General features: G+C 42.3%; 1 protein-coding gene across 6 annotated transcripts; it reads left to right on the top strand.

Annotated features, from left to right (window-relative positions):
- The first annotated feature begins 870 nt into the window (after positions 1-870).
- Positions 871-24,494, top strand: hdac9b (histone deacetylase 9b). 6 transcript variants are annotated; one of them, XM_030102135.1, is made up of 11 exons: positions 871-1,616; positions 8,571-8,812; positions 9,132-9,300; positions 10,896-11,013; positions 11,114-11,235; positions 16,726-16,854; positions 17,199-17,314; positions 18,831-18,953; positions 19,500-19,674; positions 19,792-20,006; positions 22,806-24,494. In XM_030102135.1, exons 1-11 carry the CDS (start codon positions 1,508-1,510, stop codon positions 23,133-23,135), a joined length of 1,848 nt encoding a protein of 615 aa, XP_029957995.1. In that variant the 5' UTR covers positions 871-1,507; the 3' UTR covers positions 23,136-24,494. The 6 variants fall into 6 exon arrangements, with proteins under 6 accessions (XP_029957995.1, XP_029957992.1, XP_029957994.1 ...); XM_030102132.1 differs by having other exon boundaries at positions 10,887-11,013; XM_030102134.1 differs by having other exon boundaries at positions 872-1,616; positions 10,896-11,019.

Below are 24,494 nucleotides of genomic sequence, written 5' to 3'. Positions count from 1 at the left end.
TGATTTGGCTTTTATAGGCTAGAGTCAGATTATGTGAACAGATAGACCCTGGTCTTGTCATATTGATTTGATCAACCCTGCTATCTGTGTTTAGTGAGAAAAAATTCAATTTTATCAAAGAGGCACATTTGTAAATGTGGACGATAGCATTTTTTTTTTTTTTTTTTTTTTTTTTTTTGTAATTCCTTGAATTCTCCAGTAGGAAGGGTATTTTTGCGGAACAGGGCTTGTAATCCCGGAGAAGTGTTCTTGACACAGTTTGAGAGGTTTATGTAATTGCGATCATGCTGTTATGGCATCTTACAGTTGGCTTCCTCGGTTCGCTGAAAGCATGCTTCCTGAGCAGCAGCACTGGCCTGGATACACACTGAACCTCACATCTATACTGAGCTAATGCAGTGAGCTTACACTGTGCATCTTAAGTGAACACTGTGTCCATTTGATGTCTCACTTATCCAACACATCCTGTTGGGTTTTTGTCACACATGCAGATTATATCCAAATGCTTTTGCATTAGAGTGAAGTTGTCCTTGTGGAAATGTATCCCTGCAAAAAGGCTATTTGTTTTGCTGTGTGCATTTTTTCCTCTTTTTCTTTTTATTCAAACAAGACTTCACAGTACTTTTGTGTTTTGTGTTTGTTTTATAAAACCTCCGACCTGGAGCACAAATGTGATATTTATGTGAGTCTTTCAGGTGCATCTGAACTAAAATGGATCGTTGTATCCATGTACATGAGAGAACAAAACTAAGACATAAATAGAGTGAGTGCCAGAGACTGGTTCAACAATTCGAGAGAGAGAAAGAGGGAGAGGGAGAGAGAGAGAGAGAGAGAGAGAGAGAGAGAGAGAGAGAGAGAGGAATCAAGCCTCCATCTGCAGCGAGGGAGTCAGGAGACATGCCTTCTGGCAGGAGCTGAAGAAGACAGCTGTGTTTGGTGTGGTATTTTTAAACGCATCAATGCTGCTCCAATCCCTGCGCCTCGCCTGACCTATTTTTAGCCAGGGCTGGCCATTGTTCTATTTCTGTCACCTGTGGGCCACGCAGTTGTTGATTCACATGCAAATGAAGCTTTGCTCCCTCCCTGGCTTGCGTTACTGCCTCTGCGAGGTGCTCAGTACACAGCACACGGCTTTCGCGGCAACTCAGCTTTCCATTTCTCTCAGTCTCTGCTCAGACTCCGTGCAGAGGAGAATAGAAAAAAGTACAGACCGGAGACGGAACAGGAGAGACGCAAGTAAGGAAAGAAGCTGGATTTGCCATCTCGTCCAAACATCGCGTTAGTGTTTGGACCAGACCGAAACAGCACGCCCTGGAGAGCAGCAGCCCTGCAGAGAGTGTGTGCAGTTCGTGTTATTGCTCCACAGTGAGAGTAGTTTCTCAGAGGAGGAGGCAGAGGAAGGGAGAGAGTTGCCTGTTGTCGTGGTCTCTCCCCTGAGTGGCTGAGGGCTGGCTCTTGGTGACAGGAAACGCAGGGCTTGCGATGAGACCTGAGCGCTGAGTGGAGTATGCTGCAGACGATTTACGAGGGCGAGTCAAGTTTCTCCACAACAGAAGGGCGCGTTGGACACCAGCAGCTCCCCAGCCAGAGCAAGATGCACAACGTGAACAACTCAGGTGATCACATAGTCCCGTGTCTCTTCTCCCACTGAGGAATCTCCTTTTTTTTTTTCTTCCTTTTCATTTTTTGCTTTTTTCGAAATTATTGTCTTTGCCTTCCAAACTCGATCTCTCCTCCATCTCTAAATCTGCTGCCGCTTCACTCCTATCTTCCATCCTCTGTACCTCTCCTGCACGCATTCACTCTGCTCCCCCCTCTCTCTCGTGCATTACTCTCAACTCTTTGCGCTCACCCGGTCTCTCATTCTGTGTGAAACGAGAGCTCGAATCCCGTCTGCACAGCAGCGTGGTAGGACCAGGCGCTTCTTCCTGAATCAAGGTATTTACTTTTGTGTTGACATGCCCAGCATCATGTGCTGTATTTCAGAAGAGTCTTTTATTCTTCTAAGCTAAAATGAGGAAGCGTTTTAACCCTAGACCCTGAAATGAGTCACTGTGGACATGACAAGGATGTTGTGTTTTGCGAGCTTCCATGTCATCGTGCACTTTCCAGGCAACAGGAAGAGCTGTGACAGAAATACTGCGGGTACTTTTCAAAGGTTTTTCTCTGGATATTTACCACAGACACTGGATGTTCTATTTTTGACCTGAGAATTGAATTGAAGAGTACACGGCTGACATCAGTATGAGTAACGTCTATTCACCGAATTGACTCAAGATGAGTCACACCTCATTTGCTTGTCTTTTATAACATTAGGCTATTGATAAGTACACTGTAGAAATGTGTACAAAGTTGAAGCTTTGCACTCTGTACTCGTTGTGTCATGTGAGTTTTTGGAAGCATTTCCAAAATGTCACAATGATGCTTAAATAACCGATAAAGCTGACTCCAGTCAGTCTTAATCCACTGAAGGCACAATGTGATGTTGACTCACTTTGTCAAACTGTTGCATGCATATTTGGATATTTTACACCGTGGGTCAAATTGCTGTTTTTAATTTTCAAAGCTCAGTAAAAAAAAAGAATACATCTCAGCTAAAATATGTTTTAAAAATTGCCTGAAGTCTGACTTTAGGTTATCAAAATGAGGAAATGAAAACAACCAGAGGCTGTGGGTTGAAGATGAAACGATTCAAAAATGCGAGGGTAGGATGACACAGGGATGACACATAGCATGCCTGTCAATAGAGTAGGTTATTTGACAATTAGGCTACAAGAGCAGGGCTTTCTTCTTTTGCCTAAGCAGCTTGTGAACCAAACAACAGATATAGTGAGCGCCTGAATACGGGCTCCTTGCTTATTCTGTGGGTCAGCTATTCTTAGGTGAGTTATTTTCAGCTTATGGCATTAGCCTGCTAAGATTAGGCGTCTGTGCGTTATCATTCCATCTCGGCGTGCTCCTGATATAACAGCGCTTTGGAACAGATATTTATAGAGAATTCTGTCATTTGCCTGTTTAATTTGTTCTTTCCATTTTGTGGTAAATCACTTGACAGTGACTAAGATTATCTGTCTGAAAATGCCTCATCAAGATGCCTTTCTCTGTTTTGACAGGGCGGTAAAAGTGTTGTTGATAGAGCAGATCCTTTCAGGACAAACATGCGGATGTGCTGACATTTTCATTGTGAAATTTCAAAGCTATTTTTGTGCTTAAAACCCAAAGTATTTGTTGTTGAAGAGATCATCGTGTGTGCTGAACAGGTTATATGTAAATCGTTTTGTAAAGCAAACTTCTTGACCTTTTATTCGATACTCTTCTACTTTTCTGTTGCATTTCAAGTGGATCAGCAAAACAAAGGCTGTGATATAATTTTTGTTATGATTAGCATTAGCATCGTGAATGTTTTGACAAAATTGGTCCTCAGATGAGCTCTCCAATGAGAAAAAACTAATTAATATCATGGAAAATATCAGTCGGGACCTTTTACACAATAATAGTGATGCACCTTTCAAGTCCTCTTGTCTGTATTCTTCATCTATTGAAGTTGCCCATTTGAAGTGCTGATAGCTAAAGAGACATTGCAAAAGGACACAGAGAATATAGGATTTCATCTTTGTGCTTAGTAAAAAGGACCCCTTAATGAAATGATGTACATTTCTGTTTGATAATATTATAATAGTATGAAGGAGAGTGAAGTAAAAAAAAAAAAAATCCTTTCAAAATACACAGGCCATTTTGTTCATTTATATTTCCCTCCCTACAAAGCCTGTCGAAGAAAGCAGAGTTTACTGTGTGTTTTTGGTCGGGATGCTTTTCTGTGGTGTGAGCTGTTGCTCAAGGAATCAAGCCAATTGACTCACGCTGATTGATTTGTTAGGAATGTTATTGATGGTAGGATCTGCTGCCAATTCCGCTCATAAAGAGAGGCAAGATTACTGAAAGTCTAGAAGGAATTCTCAATTATCACCCACCATTTTCTGTGCTTTCCATCCCCTGCCAGGACCAAGCTCGACTGTGTTTTGTTTTTGTGTGTTGTTTGCTGGACGCCACGCTCCCCTCAGTGAAAGCCCGTTGTGGCTCAGCTCAGCTCTCTTTGTTAGTAGATAGCCTGAAAACCGCAGCTCTGGCTCAGCTGCAAGGACGAGCCTGAGTCTTAAAAATAAAGACCTGTTTCCTGCTTTAGACATGCCAGCTGCTCAAAATAACAAGGCACTTAATGAGAGATCCAGCACCACATTGCAGTCCCAAGCATCAGCTTATTTTTGCCCTCAAACATCTTCTGTATCTCTGGTTCTATTTATACAGTGAGACATGGAATGTAGATCAGCAACCATCTCTATTTCACACTAAATGCTGGCAACATACGTGTTTAAAGCGCAACTCAAAGTGTTTCTTTCCATTTACTGCCGAAACGAGTGTTTACAGGCACTTTTAATTTTTTTTTTACTGGCTTCAAAACAGTTCAGACTGAAGTTTATTATTTGTAACATTTTGATTTAAGTGTTCATTCTCTAAAAATACAGCCAAACAATACAAAACACATGTGAACAAGTATCACATAATGAAAAAATATAACTTTTTCGTGCTAAATCTTTTATGGAACGTGTACACAATTAGCCACTGTTATTCTTGAAAGCCTCAAAAACTATTGTTATTAAAGTGTTTATTAAATCAGCGTCCAACTTTAGTGTTTCAGCAGCATTTCAGTAGTTTTTGACATAACTTTATTCAGTTTATATCTGTGATACCTTCAGTTGCACAACTAAGATGTCAAAGTTTAAAAATAGCCCTGCTATTTATATTCGGGGGGTAATGTTTACAATATTAATGACCCTTTCCTCACATGAGTAGTCACTTTTGGTGTGATCAGAATTTAAAAAGGTTACTGTGAAATGTCAAGCTGTTCTTCAAATCTTATTCCCCACTCCTAATATGGTGAGTGATTTGCTAAATATATTTGGGTATCTGTGAATTTCTGGCTTGTCACGTGTGGTAGTAATGTCACTGGCGATGTGTTTTTCTGTCTAGGATGGGAAGCTAATGTGACCTGAAGCGAAAAAAAGACTGCCGTCCAACATCTCAAATTAAGGCTGTGATTGTCACTCCAGCCACCACCAAGGCTAATGAGAGGCAGATCGGTTATAGAAATAAACACTTTGGGGACCCTGGCGGTGCGACGGTGCCCTGGGAGTGTAGTCACAGGGCATGAGTCACCGCCCCCACCGGCAGGTCCTCCACAGGGAGGAATTTGGGCATAGGGCAGGGTGCTTGTTGCTCCCTTGTGCTAAAAAAAAAAAAAATTGGGACCTGTCATTCATAAATCTCATGTTTACCAGCGCCTACAGACACTTGTGTGTGCGCTTTCCACCAATCACAGGCGGCCTCATTTTCACCCAAAGTAAATTAATTGCATGTGGCGATCGTAATGAACAGTGGCACTGTACGAGGACCACTGAAGCTCCTCGGTTGCGAGCGATCGTTTGCAAAAATGACCCAAAAGTTACATAAATGTGACATGACGCTTTTATTTTTGCCCGTGTTAAATCGAGCAGGCGGCCTCACTACTGTGACAGTCTTTCGCACATTGTCTATATTAAGACCCTGCTCAGAACAGCATTTATATTTAGCCCTAGTTACTGGTGGTTCCGTATTCTTTTCTGCCGAAGGAGTATTTTGGTGATCCAGAAACTACAGATTTTAATTTGGGTGTTTTCAGGTTGGATATTTGTGGACATAAATGAATATATCTAAGCTACTCTGTCGGTGCTCGTTCCACCGAGGAGAGTGTTTTACTGCCTCTCTGTGTTTCCAGCAGCGCAGACAGCGATATCAGTCAGGAATAAGTTGTAAATGATACATCATACATGTGGATGCGTCAGTGTCGCTGGAACATTGTCTGCCTACCTTCAGGACCTCATTATGTTCCCTCAGCATTGTCATTCCAGTCTGCGCCGTTCTCGCCAGCGCAGTGGACGGAGAGCGGACAAGAATAGAACAGGCACATGAGGTTGTTGTGGTTTCCTCAAGGGCCATTTCATACAGCCTTGGTTATCAAAGGTGGCTTAGGCTTTCACACTCCTCCTCCTCCTCCTCCTCCTCCTTCCTCTTCCCATCCTGTTAAACCACAGTCTGAGATTTTCTGATGGAGGCTCAGCTTGACGTGCTGATCAAAGTGGAGATCCTTAATGCCAGTCACAGTGAGGGTACAGAATGAAATATGAGATTAATTAGATATCACAGTGGTGAATTCTCCCAGGCAGCAGGTGTGTGTGTGTGTGTGTGTGTGTGTGTGTGTTTTTCGCTATATTTAGGTCCATTAGGCAAAAAGTAGCACTAAGACTGTCTGACTCTCTGAGCCCTTCAATGGTTCACAGGTTGGCGGCTGCTCCTGGAACGGCGCCCGCTACAAAAGAGTCCTTTGTCAAGTGCTTACAAGCTAAGATTAATATTCCCTGTCAGAAGAGAAGGCTCTGTTCTACAGGTGCTTGTTCTCTGCGCCTGCCGAGCTGCTGCCCTCCTCTGTCATTTGATTGGAGCTGTTTTTAGAATACAGAGAGGAAAATTACAGCACAGGAGTCCCCTCTAGCTGTCTTCACTTTCTCAACATGTTTTAAGACAACTTATCACTTTGCCAAAGATTCTCCATCGTGCGCGTGTGTGTGTGTGTGTGTGTGTGTGTGTGTGTGTGTCTGTGTTGGAGGGTTTTGTAATGCTTTCTTCTCTCTCTGTCTCTCTCGACTGGGGACTCCTTTCTTATATAAGAGCTGAAAAGCTGATATAATAGTCAACATGTCACAGTGCCACTGTAGGCAGGAGATGACATGCAGTGAGACTCGATATCTGCAGAACGGGGAGACATAATTACGTTGCCAGCGTTGCCATGGCAGCGGCAAGTTAGGGTGGTGGATACTAGGGTGTGGGGGTTGTCACAGACCAGGATTGCGCCACTTGCTTTTATGTTTCTATTTATAATCATCGCCGCCGCATACACATGGAATGGTGGCAATGAAAAACAGGCTACATGACAAAACAAACGGGCGCCAGTGAGCTTCACAGCATCCGAGAACAGGAGGCGCCGCTTCCAAATTGATGGCTACTGTACAGTGGCACTGCTTCTACTGGCAGTGTTTTTATTGGCGTTTTGTTATAGTCTGCAATTATAAATCCTTGACCAAATCCATACAAGTGTCCTAATATGAACACAATCAGTGTACTTGGACAGTTTTTTTGCTAGCTCATGCTCCCAAGGAAATGGTGAAGTAGTAACAGTGTCCTGATTTGTTCTCTCAGAAGTGACCTTTGAGAAGATTAAAGCAGTGAATGCAATTCGATAAATCTGCTTCCAGCCTCTGGGAATTCACGTGTTTGAAAATTTCTCTCGTCTCAAAATGGAGGAGACGTTATACAGTCTGGACAACGCACAGTGTATATATAGTCAAATTTGTTTTAAAATATGTCTAAAGAGTTCTTTTTTTTCCAGAAGTTATTCCAACAGTCATAACAAACTAAACTAAAAAGTTTCAGACACTTTAGAAAAAAATAGTCTCAAAATATCTCAACTTGTCATCATATTTTTTGAGGTAGTGTGGTTATGATTTTCAAAACTTCTGAACAATGAAACAAAAACTTGCAGAATTATTTAAGTTTATGGCTTATAAATTTAACTCATGGTGCATCATGATCAGCCTTACTAATATTCCTCAAGGTTTGAACAGGTTTTTTCTCACAATGGTCAAATTCTTTAAAATTTAAGGTTATTTTATTTGATATTTGAAGAAGTCTTGCTTTATAAGGCCGTTTCAATGGAAGCAATCATAGCAATGACCAAAAAAAGTTACACAAGCATTCTTTAAGAGGCAGTGAGATGAAGTGGCCATGTCTCCTTGGTCTTAACAGACAATCGATTTTCTCCCTAGAAGAGATTTTTATAGAGCTGGATACCAAAGGGATGTCCTCGCACTTTGATTCTGACAGTTTCTTATAATAGAAGCAGGTCTTACCTTTGTGCGCAGTGAAACATCTGCACTCAAGAACAGAGATAGAGAATCATACAAACATGAATTCCCAAACACACTTGGGTGCGCAATTTACTTTTCCTTTATTATTTATGTTTGGAAAAGATATCTACATGATGTTCTGGTACAGACGGAGGGGGAAAAAACTGTGTTTATTTATCAAACAGAGGAAAGACAGGATTTATGTAAATACTTCAAATGACCACTTTAGCATTTCGTGCCAAACGTCCATTGGGCCTTTGGTACAGCTGCTCCCAGGGGACTCACACGGATGTAATTCCGTGTTTGTTTATAGAAACGATTATAATTGCAGGTTTCAGAGGATCATGGGAGAGAAGGATATGCCTTTCCTCTCTGAATCCTATTTTTCCCCTCTCTTAGTCATTCTGTAAGTTTTTTTAATGTCTTTTTTTAACCTGTTTAACTCCTGATATGTTTGGTTCTGGAAACTCTATAGATAGAATTGTACAGATAGAATTCACGGCCACTTCTGCTTTTCTAATTTGGCATGTTTTTTCTCCCTTTTCTCTCTTGTTTCCCATGCCGGGGCTGCAGTGGATATTAAGCCAGAAGTGCCATTGGTTGTGGAGCCGTTATTGCCTTTGGACCTGCGCACAGACCTGAGGATGCTGGGGCCAGGCTCGGACCCCGGACTGTGGGAGAGACAGCTGCAGCAGGAGCTGCTCCTCATTCAGAAGCAGCAGCAAATTCAGAAGCAGCTACTCATCAGCGAGTTCCAGAAGCAGCATGAGAAGCTGACCCGTCAGCACCAGGCTCAGCTCCAGGAGCATCTCAAGGTTAGCGCCGTGCGCTCAGAAGTTGGGTGGAGGACGTCGCAGCAGCGTGCACAGCCGCACAGCACAAAACAACAGAGCGCAGCCCAGCGTGGCACGGTGCAGATCAGTAGAAAGCTCCGCAGCTCAGGACAACATCACAAAGTGCAGAAAAGGAGAAACAGCTCAGCGCAGCGGGGCAGCGTGTTGAGTAATACATTACAGCTCAGCAAGAGTTTTGTTTTTACAGTCAGAATAGTCCATCGCAGCGAAACAGAAACCACAAAAATATGTTTATCAGTGTGTTTTCCCCATGCTGATGTGAGGCCTGTGCGTTTCTCAGCTTCAGCAGGAGCTGCAGGCCATGAAACAGCAGCAGGAACTTGCGGAGAAGGAGCGCCGTTTGGAGCAGCAGCAGCAGCAGAATCAGCAGGAGAAGGAGCAGGAGAGGCATCGGAGGGAGCAGCATGTTTCCAGCCTGAGCCTCAGGGGCAAGGAGCGCTCTCGAGAGAGTAAGAGCTTGACACCGTCATTGTCACTGCCTTTTCACTCCCAGGAGCTGAATTAAACATTTTTCAAGGCCTCGGGCAAAACTGAGCATGGGGCGACGAAATTAAACCCTCCACCTTTTCAATCATTTTTTTTTAAGTGCATTAAAATATACATAAAACAGCTGGGAACACCAGGAAAGCGCTAAAGTAATGGAATATCCCTCTGAGAAAATGCTCAGTATCCCATTTGTGAGATACACATATTCTGTTTTTATCATTATTTTAAGGATAATAGCCTTCAAGTGAGACATCATGCTTGTGTTTGCGGGTGCAAATAATTCAACCATGTGCTCTTATATGAAAAGACTTATTTAGTTGCTGTACACAAACGCTGTTTATCTACAAGCACGTCCTTAGATTTTTCCATTCGTTGGAACACCAATGAGTTCTCCTACTTGAGTTCACTTCAGTGAATTTAATTTAGTGCAATGAAAGTGCCAGTGAACATGGACAAAAGATTAACAGTAAAAAAATTAAAGCAAAGATTGAAAAACAAAAGTTAATTTGCATTAATATTGTTCATCTTTTAACTTAATTATGCAGCTTTTTTGGATTGTTATGTGTGAGACGATGCTGAAGATATTCAGTGGTAAGTTGCTACAATACAAAATATGTGTAATTCTCAGCTAATGGAGATATTCATAATTATTCAGGCATACATAGGAAATCAAAATTACCTGTGAGTAATTTAAAGAAGCAAGAGAATCTCCTTTATTTTTTTCGCCGAAGGCGCCTCAAGACCACCTCTATTCACTTTATGACACTCGCAGTCAGATCACATTTGAGACTGTTCAGAGTGATGCTGAAAAATTCATGAATGCTATATTGTTCTCACCACACGGGAGAGTCTAACTGCTTTTCATAAAGAGGACAAACTGTTCTGATTTCCAGTCTGTGGCTTGTACAGACGAGATTTCTCCATCGGAGACGTAAGCGTCTTTGTGAATGTCTTCAAACAAGGCAAATAATCACATGGCTGAAAACGGCTTTGGACGCCTGATGAGGAGAATTGTACAGCAGGATAATGACGATGGTGACACGACGCTTAAACAGTAGACGCAACCGATGACATACAGTTGGCCAGTGACATTTAGGTTTTGAAATTAGGAGAAAATGTCTGTGAATAGCAGGATGAAAAATAGCAGAGGGGATCGTATTTCATTCTGTTTTTACCTTGTAACTAATAATAGATTAGATTTATGACTATTTCACATCATGTAAACTGAAACTGTGAGCTGCAACAGTAACCCTCAGATGGAAAAAAAGACCCTGTCTGCAGTGTCACTTTCACTGAGACAAATGCCCGGACACCACTAGGGGGAGATCTTCATACATAAGTTTGACTGCTGGAAAATGGAGTTAACTGAATCACAAGAGATCATCAAGGGATCAAAATTTAATTCATTTGTGTAATTCTGTTCAGAATCTCAAATGCGATGCAGAAACGAAGCTGTGAAAATCTGATCTAATGAGTTTGTGATTTAAACATTCTTATGTTGTGAGTCAGAGCCCTAGGGTGACCCCAATCCCTTTGTTTCTGTCTTTTGGTCTCACAGGTGCAGTGGCCAGTACCGAAGTGAAACAGAAACTCCAAGAGTTTCTGTTGAGCAAATCAGCAAAGGACCCCGTCAGCAACGGAGCCAATCACACGTTCATCCAGCACCCGAAACTCTGGTATACGTAAGTACTCTTCGTCACGGACGTTTGAGGATATTGACCGTTGAAAAGTCCGCATCCTGTCGATTCTGAGATGTGAATGTCGTCTGGCTATCAGGTCCTCTCACCACACATCACTGGACCAAAGCTCTCCTCCTCTGGGCGGCACCTCCCCCACCTGCCAGTACACCCTGCCGTCACCCATAGAGAGCAAGGACGACTTCCCCTTGAGGAAGACAGGTCGGCTCATTGACACGCACACAAGCACACTTGCACGCACACACACACACCTGATTTGACAGACTTCAGTGTGAATGCTGTTTTTTTTACATCAGTGTATTTAACATTTAACGTAAACTGGGCTATAAGTCAGCGAGCGTCTTTTTGACCCTTGTCATTGGAGAGGTGGAGCACCGCTTAGTACTTCCTGCCGCTGCTGATGACCTGCTAACAGCATCAGTTAGGCTCCTTATGACCCCTGCTCCCCTCTTCATACCTTGAGGGCTTGACACAAACCTTTACTGGGACTTGGCACATGCCAGGGAGTTAACCTGAGCTTTCCTTATTTCTGTTTGGATAACTCTAATGCCGTGCGACTGCACTACACATTTGAATTTCTTCCTCCGCAGGTTGAAATTTTAATGACTGTTATTTGCGCTAAACTTACTTTACCGTCATTTAAAAAGGACCCTCATTTGTCTCCGTGTTACACAAATAAACCTCGTTCCAAGGCCTGCTTGAAGGAGTTCAGTGGTGAATGGGAGAATTAGGCCAGATTAATTTCTCCTGAGTTATGGGCTTTAAAATCTATTTTGAAAAGACACAGGTTCCCACCAAAAAGCAGCTCAGGTTTGTTGGTTTAACGTTTGAGGAACCCGTTGGGGATGGCTGTGTAAATAAGTATAATTCCTCCCTCTCCTGGTTTGCACAAGCACCGGGGTTTGCATACCGAAAGCTTCATGATTCGGCAGTGAGGTCACCAAATTATATTATGTTCTTTTCCCTTCTGTGTCTCTTTTAATTACATTGGAAAACAATTATACTTGTTGAGTTACTTAACTACAGACCTGTCATGTTGTGTGAATATACAATTTAGAGATCAGGCAGAACGATTAGATGTGGTAAAATAAAGGCGCTGCATGGCAAGAACAAATATTAGAAGGTAAAATGAAAGCTTGAGAAGATTTTATTTATTCGTTGTAATCTGTCTGAGCCACACCATCTTCACAAAAGAGAATATTTCTGTCTAAATACCTAGTTTTATGTTTGGTAATGTTCTGGTCTCACAAGGTAAGTGGTGTAATAAGTTGAAGGCTGGTCTCTGAAATAACAGAGAGGCTGTTTAGGGTTGTATTGTTTAGGCCTCAGTGTGAACACAAAAAGGCAAGGTTTAAACAAATAACTGGAAGAGTAGCGTTTCAGCCTCGCACTGGGGACGTCCAACGCTTTCTTTTACAATTCAGCCTCTGAGCCGGCCACACTTGCACTGATAAAGCTATTTCTTGCCCTTTGGATTCCTGAATCTATATGTGGTCATTTCCTGCTCAGTCCTTCCTCCCCCACTTCCTGTCCGTCTTCATTAAAGTCCTCAGAGAGCTTGGCACGCGAGGGGGACACACAAAGGCAGCGCTGTTCTCAGAGCCGCTGCTTGTCACTGATAGCTGATTGGCAGGTGTTGCTGACTTAGAGCGGGCAGCGGCAGGACGAACCTCGACACGACTGTTTGTTTAAGCAAAGATAGCTCTCTGAAAACAAAGTGGAGATGGCTCCGATCTGTGTGCGACTCTCTGCTGCTTCATGTGGCCGGAGCGCTCAGGACCGTCTCTCGCTTGGATCAAAATGACACTCATGATATTCATGTGGACTGCCAAAGCTTACAAAATCAGCCAAACTTTAACTACACATATATACACTTTTGATGTTTAATGCAAGTGGAGCAAGAGGAGAGAGCAGTTTACACCTGTTCCTGCAAAAGCTTCAACATTGGTTCCCAGGAGGTTTTAGGATTAACTGTTAAATTACTTTATGGTTTTTAATGTCAGGCATGATCTTGACCTGAATATAAGACCTGTATGCTCATGTTGTCACACTGTATGAGTCAGTGCTACCGCTCAGATCCTCACTTTGGACTCTGGTATACATCTAAAAATGTAGACTAAAAACTTTAAATAAGAACAAAACACGGCAAGCTTTAACTTCCCTGCTATAAGATGTTGTAACCATCTGTGGCAGAATCTCATGGAAACTATGGGCGTTTGAACTAAAGATTTTTGCTTGTGTTTATGTATTTAAATCCATTTATTTTAATTTTTTTTTTTAATGAGATTTATCTTTTTATTCTTTATGAATGTTTCCTAATAGCACTTTGACATTTTCATTGTCATATTAATATTTCATCTCTTCAGGTTGTCATTTTAAGATATTTTTAAGCCACTTCTTTTCTTTCAGACCCAACATTCATTGTTTTCCATTCCTGTCTTGTATGTTTTATTTTTCTTGCCCCTCGTTGTTTGACTTGTTGTCACTGTATACATTTTCTTTTGAAGCACTTTGAATTGCACCAACCTGCATGATACCTGCCAAATCAATAAAACTGAGTGATGATAAGACAAAAGAAGGCTAGATAAGGGCGTTTAAATGAAAAATTAAGAGTTATTTAAACTGAGAGAAAGACAACCTAAACAACATAAAACAACATAAAACATAAGAAAGACAAAAGGAAGATAAAACTATCAAAAAATGAAAATATGTGAAATATGAGGATGAATTTTGATTATGAGAAAGGAAAGGTAAAACTGACTTGGTGAGATGAAAAACATAATAGAATAGCAATAAAAACACAAAAGGTTAGAACCTGATACACTGAAAATAAGGAATTTGCATTTAATTAAAATAATCTTTCCACATTTATTCTGCTCCCCAGAAATAAGAAGCCTTACTCTTTCCCAAATTCAACTCTTTTGTGCTTTGGAGGCAGAAGAGATTAAATTTAGATTTTTAAGTACACTGTTTAAAAAGTTCAGGTAGTGTAGAAAACTTGGAAAACTGAAAAAAATCCAAAAAATTAACGGAATTAAGAGACACCAATTTAAGCTTTCAATAAAAACCTCATTTAAAGATTAAATCTGCTTTTATTTTTACTGTGGAGTCGCTAAATATTAGTTACATAATTTCTTTAAGCACAGATTAGAGTAATTCCCTCTTTTTTTATGTTTTTCACCCCAAAGTATTTTTAGAGAATTTTTAATGTGATTAAAGCTGTTTGCTTGATCTGTGTCCCCTTTGTTTCAATTCCTGGGACTAGAATAGCAGCAGGCCGGGCGCGCACGATAGTCTGTGGCAAGAATAGTTGCAGCTTAGCAGTAAGAAGTGCAACACCGTCCCTGGTCATGACCCAGTTACCAAATGTGTGCATTCAGCAGGTGCAAGACAGATTTTCAAAAATAATCCTGCAAAGGTAAAACTGTAAAGCCCAGAGCGAAGCAAAGTGGAGTTTGTGCAGACACTTTTTTTTTTTTTTTAAGAATAAAGTCAAATCTTGAATGTCAGGAACGTAAAGGAAGAAGAAATGAAGTTGCTGAACTGATTACTTAAAATGGAGCTTTTCAACAAGTCGTGTTATATGGGTGAAGAATGACTTTTTTCAAGCTTTAGTTTGAAACAGGATGTCAGCAGAAAAACGCATTGCAGGCATCTTTATGCACAGAACACACACCTCAGCTTTCCAGGCAGCCATCTGTTCAGGTCCGGGCTGTAACGGACACAGGCCGTCACTGTGGCTGCATACTTAAAATTCTGATTAAGTGCAGATAGCATAGCACATAAGGATTTGTGGCTGCGGCGCATCGCTGGCATTGCCGCATGTTTTTGTTGAGTGAGACGTCAGAGCCGGAGTGACCCAGGTGCTCGCAGTTTATGCTTTTCCGCTGCCATCCTTGCCTCCTGTTGCGCCTTGCATCAGGGCTTCTTTTTTTTTTTTTTTTTTTTTCTTTTTCCACGGAGACCAGTGAGAAAGTGTTTGTTCCCGTGCTGCTGTCTGGCGTTCCCGTGGCGACCAATTGGGATGCGTAGCTTGGTGGCAGCAGTGTGTAAAAATAGAAAGCAATCAAGGCAGCAGGGCGTGAAGCAGATTCATACGACTCCCAACAGCGTTTTCTCTCCATTTATCTCTCCTGCCTCTTTTCTTCCTCCCTCGCTCTCTTTCATTCTACCTCACACCCACAGGATTAGAGGTCTGTGTCACGTATTAGGGAAGAGGGTTTTGCTGCTTTTGACAAAAGCCAGGAATAGCAGCATCTGGCCCACTCTCCTCGCTGTGCCCCCATCGGCGTTTTCTCTCTCTTGCTCCCTGCAGCGCTCCCACGTCATCGCTGCACTTCCCTATGTATAGCTGTATGTTGTACACATAGCAAATAGCCTATTTAATTATTGATCACAACTAAATAATTGAAAGAAGTACACTATTGTGTAACACTGGGTTTATATAACTCCAATATAGCGTGGTGTTCTGGCTCTCAGTCAGAGGACCAGCTCATCCCCGCTTGTTTATTTGAGTATGTACAGCGAGCTTTGGGATTTCTTGTCTGCAGGGTTGATGACCAAGTGAGTCACTGTCACTGTGGCTAGACAGCCACGGTTCAGCAGCCAAACACAGAAACATCTACATGCATTCACATAACCGATGTCTTCGTCGTGAAAAAATAAACACCTCTGCTTTGATTCAGGACCCAGTCCTTTTTCTTTCCCTTTGCTTAATTTTCCCTAAGTCAGATTGTATCCTTCAGATATATTTTTCGATCTATGCCACATTATTTTCATTCAATTAAAACTGAATTTTTTTGAAAGATTTTAAGAAAGAATTGCTTGATTTTAATGCTTATTTATATTTGATTAAATTTTTTTTGTGTGTTGGACCACAACTGATCTCAACACAAGCAAAGTACAGGTTAAATACATTGTTACTCATATTGTTGCCTGTTTCATCATTCATTTGTTCAGATTTAAGTTTTTAGGAAAATTTATAGAACACATTCATAAAAAAAGATAAATAAATAAAAAAAATATATAAATAAAATTATTCAACCATCTATTTGGACTCTCCAAATCCATCATTAAAATCCACTTGAATCCTTGAAAGGACCATATCTGCTTTCAAACTTGCTGCATTGTGGTCATTTGTATTTTTGCTTGCTGAGCGCTGTGTGAGTGTGACTGTGCAGCAGTGTATTTGGGTATCTCTGGTTTGCATTAGGAGGAGGGGGCGTGGGGAGAGCGCCTGAAACATCTGCCATGTTTTTGTGTTAGTTTAACTGTTGCTACTGTATCAGACTGTGGTCACCAGGGCGGCAGGTAGCGGACTATTTCACTTAGAGCCTGTGTGTTGCTCGACCTAATTTAGTCCAGATGAGGTGGAAATGGGCCCGATCCTGACTCATTTAATTTATCTGAACCCTCCTCTGCATTTCTGTGAAACTGAAATTATAACTTGTCACGATATGACAACATTGCTTGATTTATTGTCTCTTAATTTCGCTGTTATTTCCTTTTTATTTGTGATAGATTGTGTTCTTTTCTTTTATTACCGATTAATCTTTTAGTGTAGGGTTACATTAAATTGTACAATATGTTTTAATAGTTTTTTTTTTTTTATCTTATGCATATGATAATGGGATTTTATTCAAAATGTGAATGGGAACTTACAGAAAAATCTGTGTTTTTGCTATTTTTTAGCCTCAGAGCCCAACCTAAAGGTACGATCCAGACTGAAGCAGAAAGTGGCGGAGAGGAGAAGCAGTCCCATGTTAAAGAGAAGAGATGGAAACATGACCCCCTACAAGAAGAGGGCTCTTGAGCTGATGGGTATGCTTTAATTTTTCTGTCATTATTTTGCTCCCAACGTGAATAAAAACACTTCGGCTGTATATCTGAACATGGAATACTCTCTGAAAGCTGCACGGGCCATAGTGTCACTATCATGGAGCTGTGTACTAATCAGTCATTTTGCAAAGCTGTAGCTTATAGTGGTCATTGCACTGTCATGTTGAAAAAAAAAAAAAAAAAAGACCATTGTAATCAGGCAGCCATGATCATACACATTAAACTGTTGTGGAGCTGCAGCTGTTATGTCAAGCCTCTGTGTATGCGTGTTGTGTTGTGTGCAGAGTGTGAGCATGCACACTGTCTAACTCCTTGATGTTTCATAGACTCTACGCCCACTAACAGTGCCCCTGGCTCTGGCCCCAGCTCTCCCATAGGGGCCTCCAGTGCCTTGGGGGCTGAAAATGGACCCTCCTCTCTGCCTACCACAACAAAAACTGAGGTACGTTCATAAATCATGAGCGCTGCGATTGATTTGCCAAAAAAAAAAAAAAAAAAAAAAAAGGAAGAAGCTAAAAATAGCTACCGTAATAGGTTAAATTTTAGTGCTTCAACAAATACAAATCATTTTGTTTATCAGAACAGTCATTACACGTCAGAGCGCTAAATGCTTGTCTTCAGTTTTACTTGCAGCTATGAAAACAGACAACCAGTTGTCCTCAGTCTTGTTACACTCCAGTGAAAATGACTTCCCACACCGACATTAAAGAGGCACAGCTTGACCCACATGTCTGATTACTCTGGTTTTGCTTTTAAAGGGTGATGTCTTGCTGGAAAAACTCTATTGAAGTCAGTGTCAAAATGCTGAATCTGTTTTTTTTTTTTTCTTAAATTCCAGATGTACTGTACATTATTTTTAAGTTCTATTTGTTCAGTTTTTTCAAAGCATGAAAAAGAAATTGCTGTCATTTGGTGGTAAGGTTACTGTTGGCTCGTCCCTGTATTTCTGTCATTGGTCTGGCTGCATTCCTGTGCTGAGTTGTTCTGAGGCGTTTCCCAATAGATTCATGGCTGAGTTACTGACCAGAGCTCCCCTCGGACTGAGCTCACAAAGCACACCATTATAGAGTGTGGCAGATATGACACATCTCCAAGCAATCTTAACCGAACAGCTGTGTTTTTCTTAACCATCACTGTTTACTCTCCCAGGGACCTCCAGCGATACAGAGGAGGGAGAGACGCCCTGACACCGGGCTGAAGGTTGGGGCTTAGGGAGAGAAGCAAACTGTGGATTTTAATTGATATCCCAGGCACTGGTAGCCAAAGACACCCACATGCTAACAACATAAACACACAGGATTGCTATTGTATCGGCCCAAGCTGAGGCCTCTCTTGAAAGCCATTGGCGGACAGAGGGGGGGCTGCTCATTGGACCTCATGCCTGTTGCAAAAGCAAGGCGTGTTTGTGCACCGTTACATTAGGTATCCTTTTTCAGAGGGAACTGGTCCCTCGGGTCAAATATGGGCCGGATATCCACATACAGGTCACTGCGCACTGGTAGGGGTTGGAAGATAAACATGGCTGTTCCAAAACCACATGCTGGTCTGCTGCTCTGCTGGGTACAGGAAGTATGCCCCAGTGCTGATGTTCTCTCAGAGAGTAGCCTGAGGGTGGGGGACAGGAGGAGAAACAGGCGGTGGGCTGAGAGCGGACTGCCGGAGCGAGGATGGAGCGCTGGATTAGAGGGTTGCAGTTACGCTAAAACAGTGGATCGTCTTCACTGGCGTCGTTCCGGGAAGATCTATGAGACTTTTCTGTGACTGTCTCTCTTTTGTACCTTAAAAAGAAAAAGTCGTACCTTTCTGTTTCGCAGTAAGGTGGGCTGCTGTTCGTCACAGTGCATTACCGTTTGCGCCACTGCTCATGTTGCCTTTTGAAATCATCCATAGTGGATTCCTAAATCTGCCACCTCCTCTTAAAGCTGTCTCTCTCTCCTGCTCTGTCTCGTTTGATGTAGAGATGGCCTTCCCAGCCGAGGTTATTCCGACCTGAAGGCTCCGTGTCGATGCTGAGCTTATACACGTCTCCCTCCTTACCCAACATCTCTCTGGGGCTTTCAACTGCATCTTCACCCATTAATGTGAGTACACGTGTTTACAGCCTTCTCAGCAGTCATTTGGAGAATGAACGTTTTCCAGCTCTGTCTACGCGTCAATAATTCTGCCATCGGTGGCCGTCTGGATTTTTAGTACGATCACAGGTCGCTGACCTGTGGCCCCTAATGATTTTATCGACCTTAGATAAATATTGTTCTGCAGTGTCTGGTGTCAGGCATGCTCTTATCCTCCCCTATTACCTCATTTATCACAGCTTTTAAAAACCCCAAGTCTTCTCAAGTGCAACTCCTGATAACGCAGCACGTGATATATCATCTTTGAGCTCCGTGTGCATTCCAAAGAGGCCTGTTCGTCCGCTTCAGACCATTGACGCGCTCCAATTCCACCCGTTTTTATCAGTTCATTTCAAATTTGTAACTACAAGGAATATTCTCATTCACAAAGAACATTTTATCTCACTGAAATAGTTTTGTTTAAAACCTTTAGATACCATGTTCATTTGAGTTCAGAGCTTGTGTAACTTGCAGTAACACATAACCATTACTTAAGCACCATTTCTTCTCTGTTAGGCTATGGGCTTGAAAGACAGATCAACAGAGGTCAAACACGGGCTGCCGGGGCATTTGCTGGGTCCCGTGCCGCTACACTCAGGCCTGGAGTCGAAGGTGAGCCCCAGTCACCAGGCTCTGCTTCAGCACCTCCTGCAGAAGGAGCAAATGAGGCAGCAGAAGATGCTCTCCTCTGGTAAGACTGCCACTTTTATTTTGGTGGGAACGTTACTTTACTTGACGTGTCACGAGAATCTAAAAGCTTTTGTGTCAGAAGTTAAACATCAAGAGTTTGTTTTCATTTTATTCCCAGGCCAAGGCTCCATGTCCTCACACCCACAGTCCCCGCTGGCCATGAAGGATCGCCCCTCCAGCAGTCGGCCTAAACTACCCAAACACCGACCCTTGAACAGAACCCAGTCGGCGCCGCTGCCTCAAAACACTCTTGCTCAACTTGTCATCCAGCAGCAACACCAGCACTTCCTGGAGAAGCAGAAACAGTACCAGCAGCAGGTCCATATAAACAAGGTACTGTGCCGATCATCAATATTCATTCACACTGGAGCATTTTGACTTTCAAATCGCGTTTCACAGCATCTTATATTCCTTCCCATGTCTCATGAGGTCTTATTTTACTGCAGGGAGTCCGATTTAATCATTTTAAACACACAAATTCTGATCTATTTTTAGCCTTTTCTGAAAGCATCTGTTGCAGCTCAAGTTTACAGACCTGGGTCAAAGTCTGTTCTTCCCTGAAATCTCGGTGTTATTTCTGCAAAGCGAAGAACTTCTGACTGACTTCAAATAGGGATGAAATCCTTCCCCTACACTAATTCTGTTATCATAGCTTAAGGCATCGGTGCTGTTCACATGCTAGCTCGGTGAAATTCAATTCATCGAAGTTCAAATGGAGAAAGAAAAGCGCCCAGAATGCATTTTGTTCCTCTGTGGCAATATTTGTGTTTCTGTAAGCTGGCCGAGGTGACCTCGCTACACACAGACTGTAATTATTCTGGTGAGGGACGTGTGTGAGGTGGCAGACACTGTGAAAGGCCGCATTGTGTGAGCGCACATACTGATGTGTCCCAACGCCGGGCCTTGAGCGAGCCATGGGAACCATCGAGCGCGCTCATACCTACGAGCCATAAAAAGCACAAAGAACCACAAGCATTTTTTGAGACGTATAGTACTGGTGTATCGTTCCCTCAGTTTCTCAGTAGCATTCGAATTAATTAAAATCCATCACAGCCAGCCTGACTAAACTATGTTAATGAGATTTAATTACTGCCAAGTCCTGGGTAAAGCTGATTTGATTGAGGAGAACAGTGGAATAACAGTAACTTCTTGTCCAGAAACACGTGACCGGGCCGTGCTCTGGTCACTCAGGCCAATGAGATCGCAAGTAAAGCCTCTTTAAGTGGAGGTTATAAATGGCCACTAATCAGGGATGAGCCCTCAGTGTGTATTGAGAGAGATTTCCGAAACATCGCCCTAATTAATTTCCTAGCAGTGGCTTGTCTACAGTTGTTTTTAAATGTCCTACATGGCCAGCAGCAATAGGGGGCACTAATAGAAACTTACAGGAGCTTAAGGATTTTAGGAAAAGGTATGAGCGGTGTTGACTAATTCTAAGCTATGTAGGCTAATTCTTATAGCTGAAAGGATATTTATACAGGGCCTAGATTCTGTCTACAGTAATGTTTGTTACCAGCTGCCTGTTCTTGGAGCCCTCTAGTGGTCAAATAATCATGTCTTTTTAGATCAACCAGCTTTTTTTGTGATTAAATTTTACTGCGCAAATGATCAGAATCATCTCATCCTTCCACCTTCTGCACCAGTCTGTCCAACACTTAAGAGTGTGCTGAACCCAATCCCAGGTCAGACAGGTCACCAGTCCTTCACAGTGCCAACACACACACGCACATTCATGCCTCTGGCAACTTTAGGGTCATCAATTAACCTCCAAAAAACCAACAGAAAGACCACATGGAGGGGGAACATGCAAATTCTGTATGTAAAGGCCTGTAAACGATGCAGTCTGCAGATACGTGTCCTCACTGTGAAGCAGGAGCGCTAACCACAACATGACCATTTTGCCCCGAAAAAGCATGTAACAAACAGATGGAACAGAATGTATTTTGAGTACTGTTACATGAGCATATGAACTGACATTTCATCTCTTTAATAGAGCTAAAAAACTTTATTGATGTCGTAACTATAATAATTACATCCTCCAAACACTGAGCCTGTAGCTCCAGAGGCTATTCCAAACAAATTCTGCATTTCCCATAGGCAGCACATTTACTGTTCTGATGTACGTGTTGTGCTGCATATTAGCGAACACTTTAGGGACCTAATTATTATCAATACATGTTTATGGAATCTAATAAAAAGAAAAGAACTTCTTCTTTCAACCCTTTTGGAAATCACAGAAATATTCTCAAGCTGAAAATTGTTGGAAGCAGTTTTGACACCGAGTAACTATGTTAGTGTTGATAAATACCTTGATGTGAAAATAAATGATATGGAAAAGTGTCAAATTGACAATCACAGCTATTTTACAGTTTCCAGAATGATAATGTTTCTGATGAGATGCAGTTCTTTCAAAGGTTTTACAGTCCTGTTGGCACATCTTCTCCTCCACTTGCTCCTTCTCTCCTGTAATATATTATATTTACATAAAAGTACTCTGTGTTTGACTAGCTGGGTCTGTATTATGAAACAGACATATTATCTGTTGCACTGGTAATATCTGGGGTGTATATGATCAATTACGTTGGCAGTGTTTTCCTATTTTTCAAGAAAATTGCCTCAGTTTGGTGTACTGATGTATATTGACTGGAAGGAAGAGAGGTGTTCCCACACTCAAGTGCCAAGTATGCCATGTTGTTTGTTGGGTATTATGAGAAAAGTAAAGTAGATGTGGTAAATAATGTTAGAATTTTATAAGATTTTAGAACACATGATCCACTGTTTGTTCTGTAATTCTTTATTTGAAGTTTTTAGCATAAATCCATATTTACACATCAGTTTTGATGTTTATCTAGCAGCATAAAATCATGATATCATGATAATCTCCCAAACTGAAGCCTTTGAAATTTGTGATTCCAAAACCCAACAGGTAATTTGAACTATGATCAGAATTCATGTTGCAAAGACGTTACCTTTCTTTATATTCTAAAAAGGAGATCATATGTTTAGACACATTTGCTTCATGTGCATACAGGTGTATGCAAACTTGATTTGGTTCCCTCCTATTGAGTTTTGATTGGAAATGATAATTGCTGCAGGACATTGTCGCTGATATGGATCTGATTTGTTTTGCAGCTGTTGTCCAAGTCCATCGAGCAGTTACGTCAGCCCAACGCACACCTGCAGGAGTCAGAGGAGGAGCAGGAGGAGCAGCACAGAGAGGAGATGGAGAGCATGCAGGAGGACAGGCTGCCCCCTGGAGGAGTCATCCGGAAGCACACGCTCAGCAGCAGCAGCAGCGGCTCGAGCAGCGAGCTCCCAGACGCTCACTGCGGGGTCATCAAGGTCAAGGAGGAGCCGCTTGATAGCGAGGACGAGGCTCTGACCAGCCAGAGCTTAGAGTCGGAGCAGAGCGCCTATCTTCACCAGGTCAAAGGCAGACTGGTGATAAGAGCCATGATCTGAAAAGGGAAGAAGACGAGATCACACACTTTCAACATTCACAAATAAAACAAGCCTCGACAAAGCATTTACATCTCTGCAGTTTACACACAGACACACACCCGCTCACACACAGCAGCCGTTGCACAGTAGGCCAGCTCCCTCAGTCAGGACTTATGACCCCGTTTCACTCAGCTGCAGCTTCACTCGTCCTACTCTCTTAAGACTCTGTTTGTGATCTTTGCGTAGTGATCTCTGTATATTCTGTACGTTTCACATGTGTAAATACCAAGACAGTTTAGACCGTTCTTTTTAAGAGCTGCTTCGGTCGCCTCGAGTCAGTTCAGGTGACAAAAAATTGGTTTGTACATAGTATTGTGGGTTTAGCATTAAGGATAATTTCTAGAGGGAAGCTCGAGCAGGTGTACGGCTTTGAAGCACCACCCAGTTCCCACCGTGTATAATATTTTCCCCGTAAAATATTTGAATGCGCCTCTCTCCACTCCGTCGGTGAGTCCTCACGTTGCGTTAAAGGATTTAAAACACTACAAGCTCTCAATAATCTGTGACGATGTTTCATGGTAAACCGACTCAGAGCTGAAATAATGAACGGCTGTCTTAGAAAGAATGTATACTTAAATCCTAAGAGAGGGCGCTCCCACGAGGCAGACTTTAGTGCAGGGAGTGATATTGCCATTGGAATACGGTCCGGTGCTCATATTGCAATTTGAAGGATAAAACACTAAATCCCTGCTTGGGTGTGCAGGCATCTTCCAACACATCCCCGAGTCTCCGTGTCTCTCTCAGCCGGAGCGGTCCCAGAGCCAGGGCCCTGTGTTAAGCCGAGCTCTCCTCCCTCTCTCCCTCTGGGTCCAAATCAAAGCTCGGCCGAGTTCCTGCTCAGCTTTCAGCAGAGGAGCGAGACAGAGAGTAAGAGAGAAAGAGAGAGAGGGCCGGGCAGGAAATGCCTTCTAGAAGCCAGGAGTTGGAGTGATTCATGTGTGCAGGAATGTTGAGAGAGGAGGACCTAGGGTTGGAGGAGTCCAAGGGGCCAGGCTTGAGAATTGATTTACTGTCAAAGCGAATTACAAAGTGAGTGGGGATATGGCTAAGGGAGTCCTTTTTAAAGGGAATCGCTTCCTTCGTATTCCCCAGTGGCGTGCTTACCTCAACATGCAGGTTTGATGTTACTTCAATAAAAACCCTGGATGAGACCTTGTTTCTTCTTCTTCTTCTAATTTTTTTTTTTTTTTGTGAAACCATTTTCCCCTAAAAGTGCCCATTGCGACATCTATAGTCTGTCTTAAAGTGATCAATCAAATGTATTGCATAGCTGTAAACCTTCCTGTTTCATTTGTACCGTCAACTAAATGTTATTAAAAA

The sequence above is a fragment of the Salarias fasciatus genome, chromosome 11 (assembly GCF_902148845.1).
Source record: "Salarias fasciatus chromosome 11, fSalaFa1.1, whole genome shotgun sequence".
Classification (NCBI taxonomy): domain Eukaryota; kingdom Metazoa; phylum Chordata; class Actinopteri; order Blenniiformes; family Blenniidae; genus Salarias; species Salarias fasciatus.
The sequence above is the reverse complement of the archived record's forward strand: the minus strand, read 5'-3'. Positions and strand labels throughout refer to the sequence as shown.

What these genes read in the sequence shown, in the direction of transcription:
- hdac9b (XM_030102131.1), top strand. Translation starts at nt 1,508, where the DNA reads ATGCTGCAGACGATTTACGAGGGCGAGTCAAGTTTCTCCACAACAGAA. An exon ending in CAAGGAGCGCTCTCGAGAGA is followed by an intron (nt 9,301 to 10,886) that starts GTAAGAGCTTGA and finishes TTCTGTCTTTTG; the next exon opens with GTCTCACAGGTGCAGTGGCC. An exon ending in CTGCATCTTCACCCATTAAT is followed by an intron (nt 18,954 to 19,499) that starts GTGAGTACACGT and finishes CTTCTCTGTTAG; the next exon opens with GCTATGGGCTTGAAAGACAG.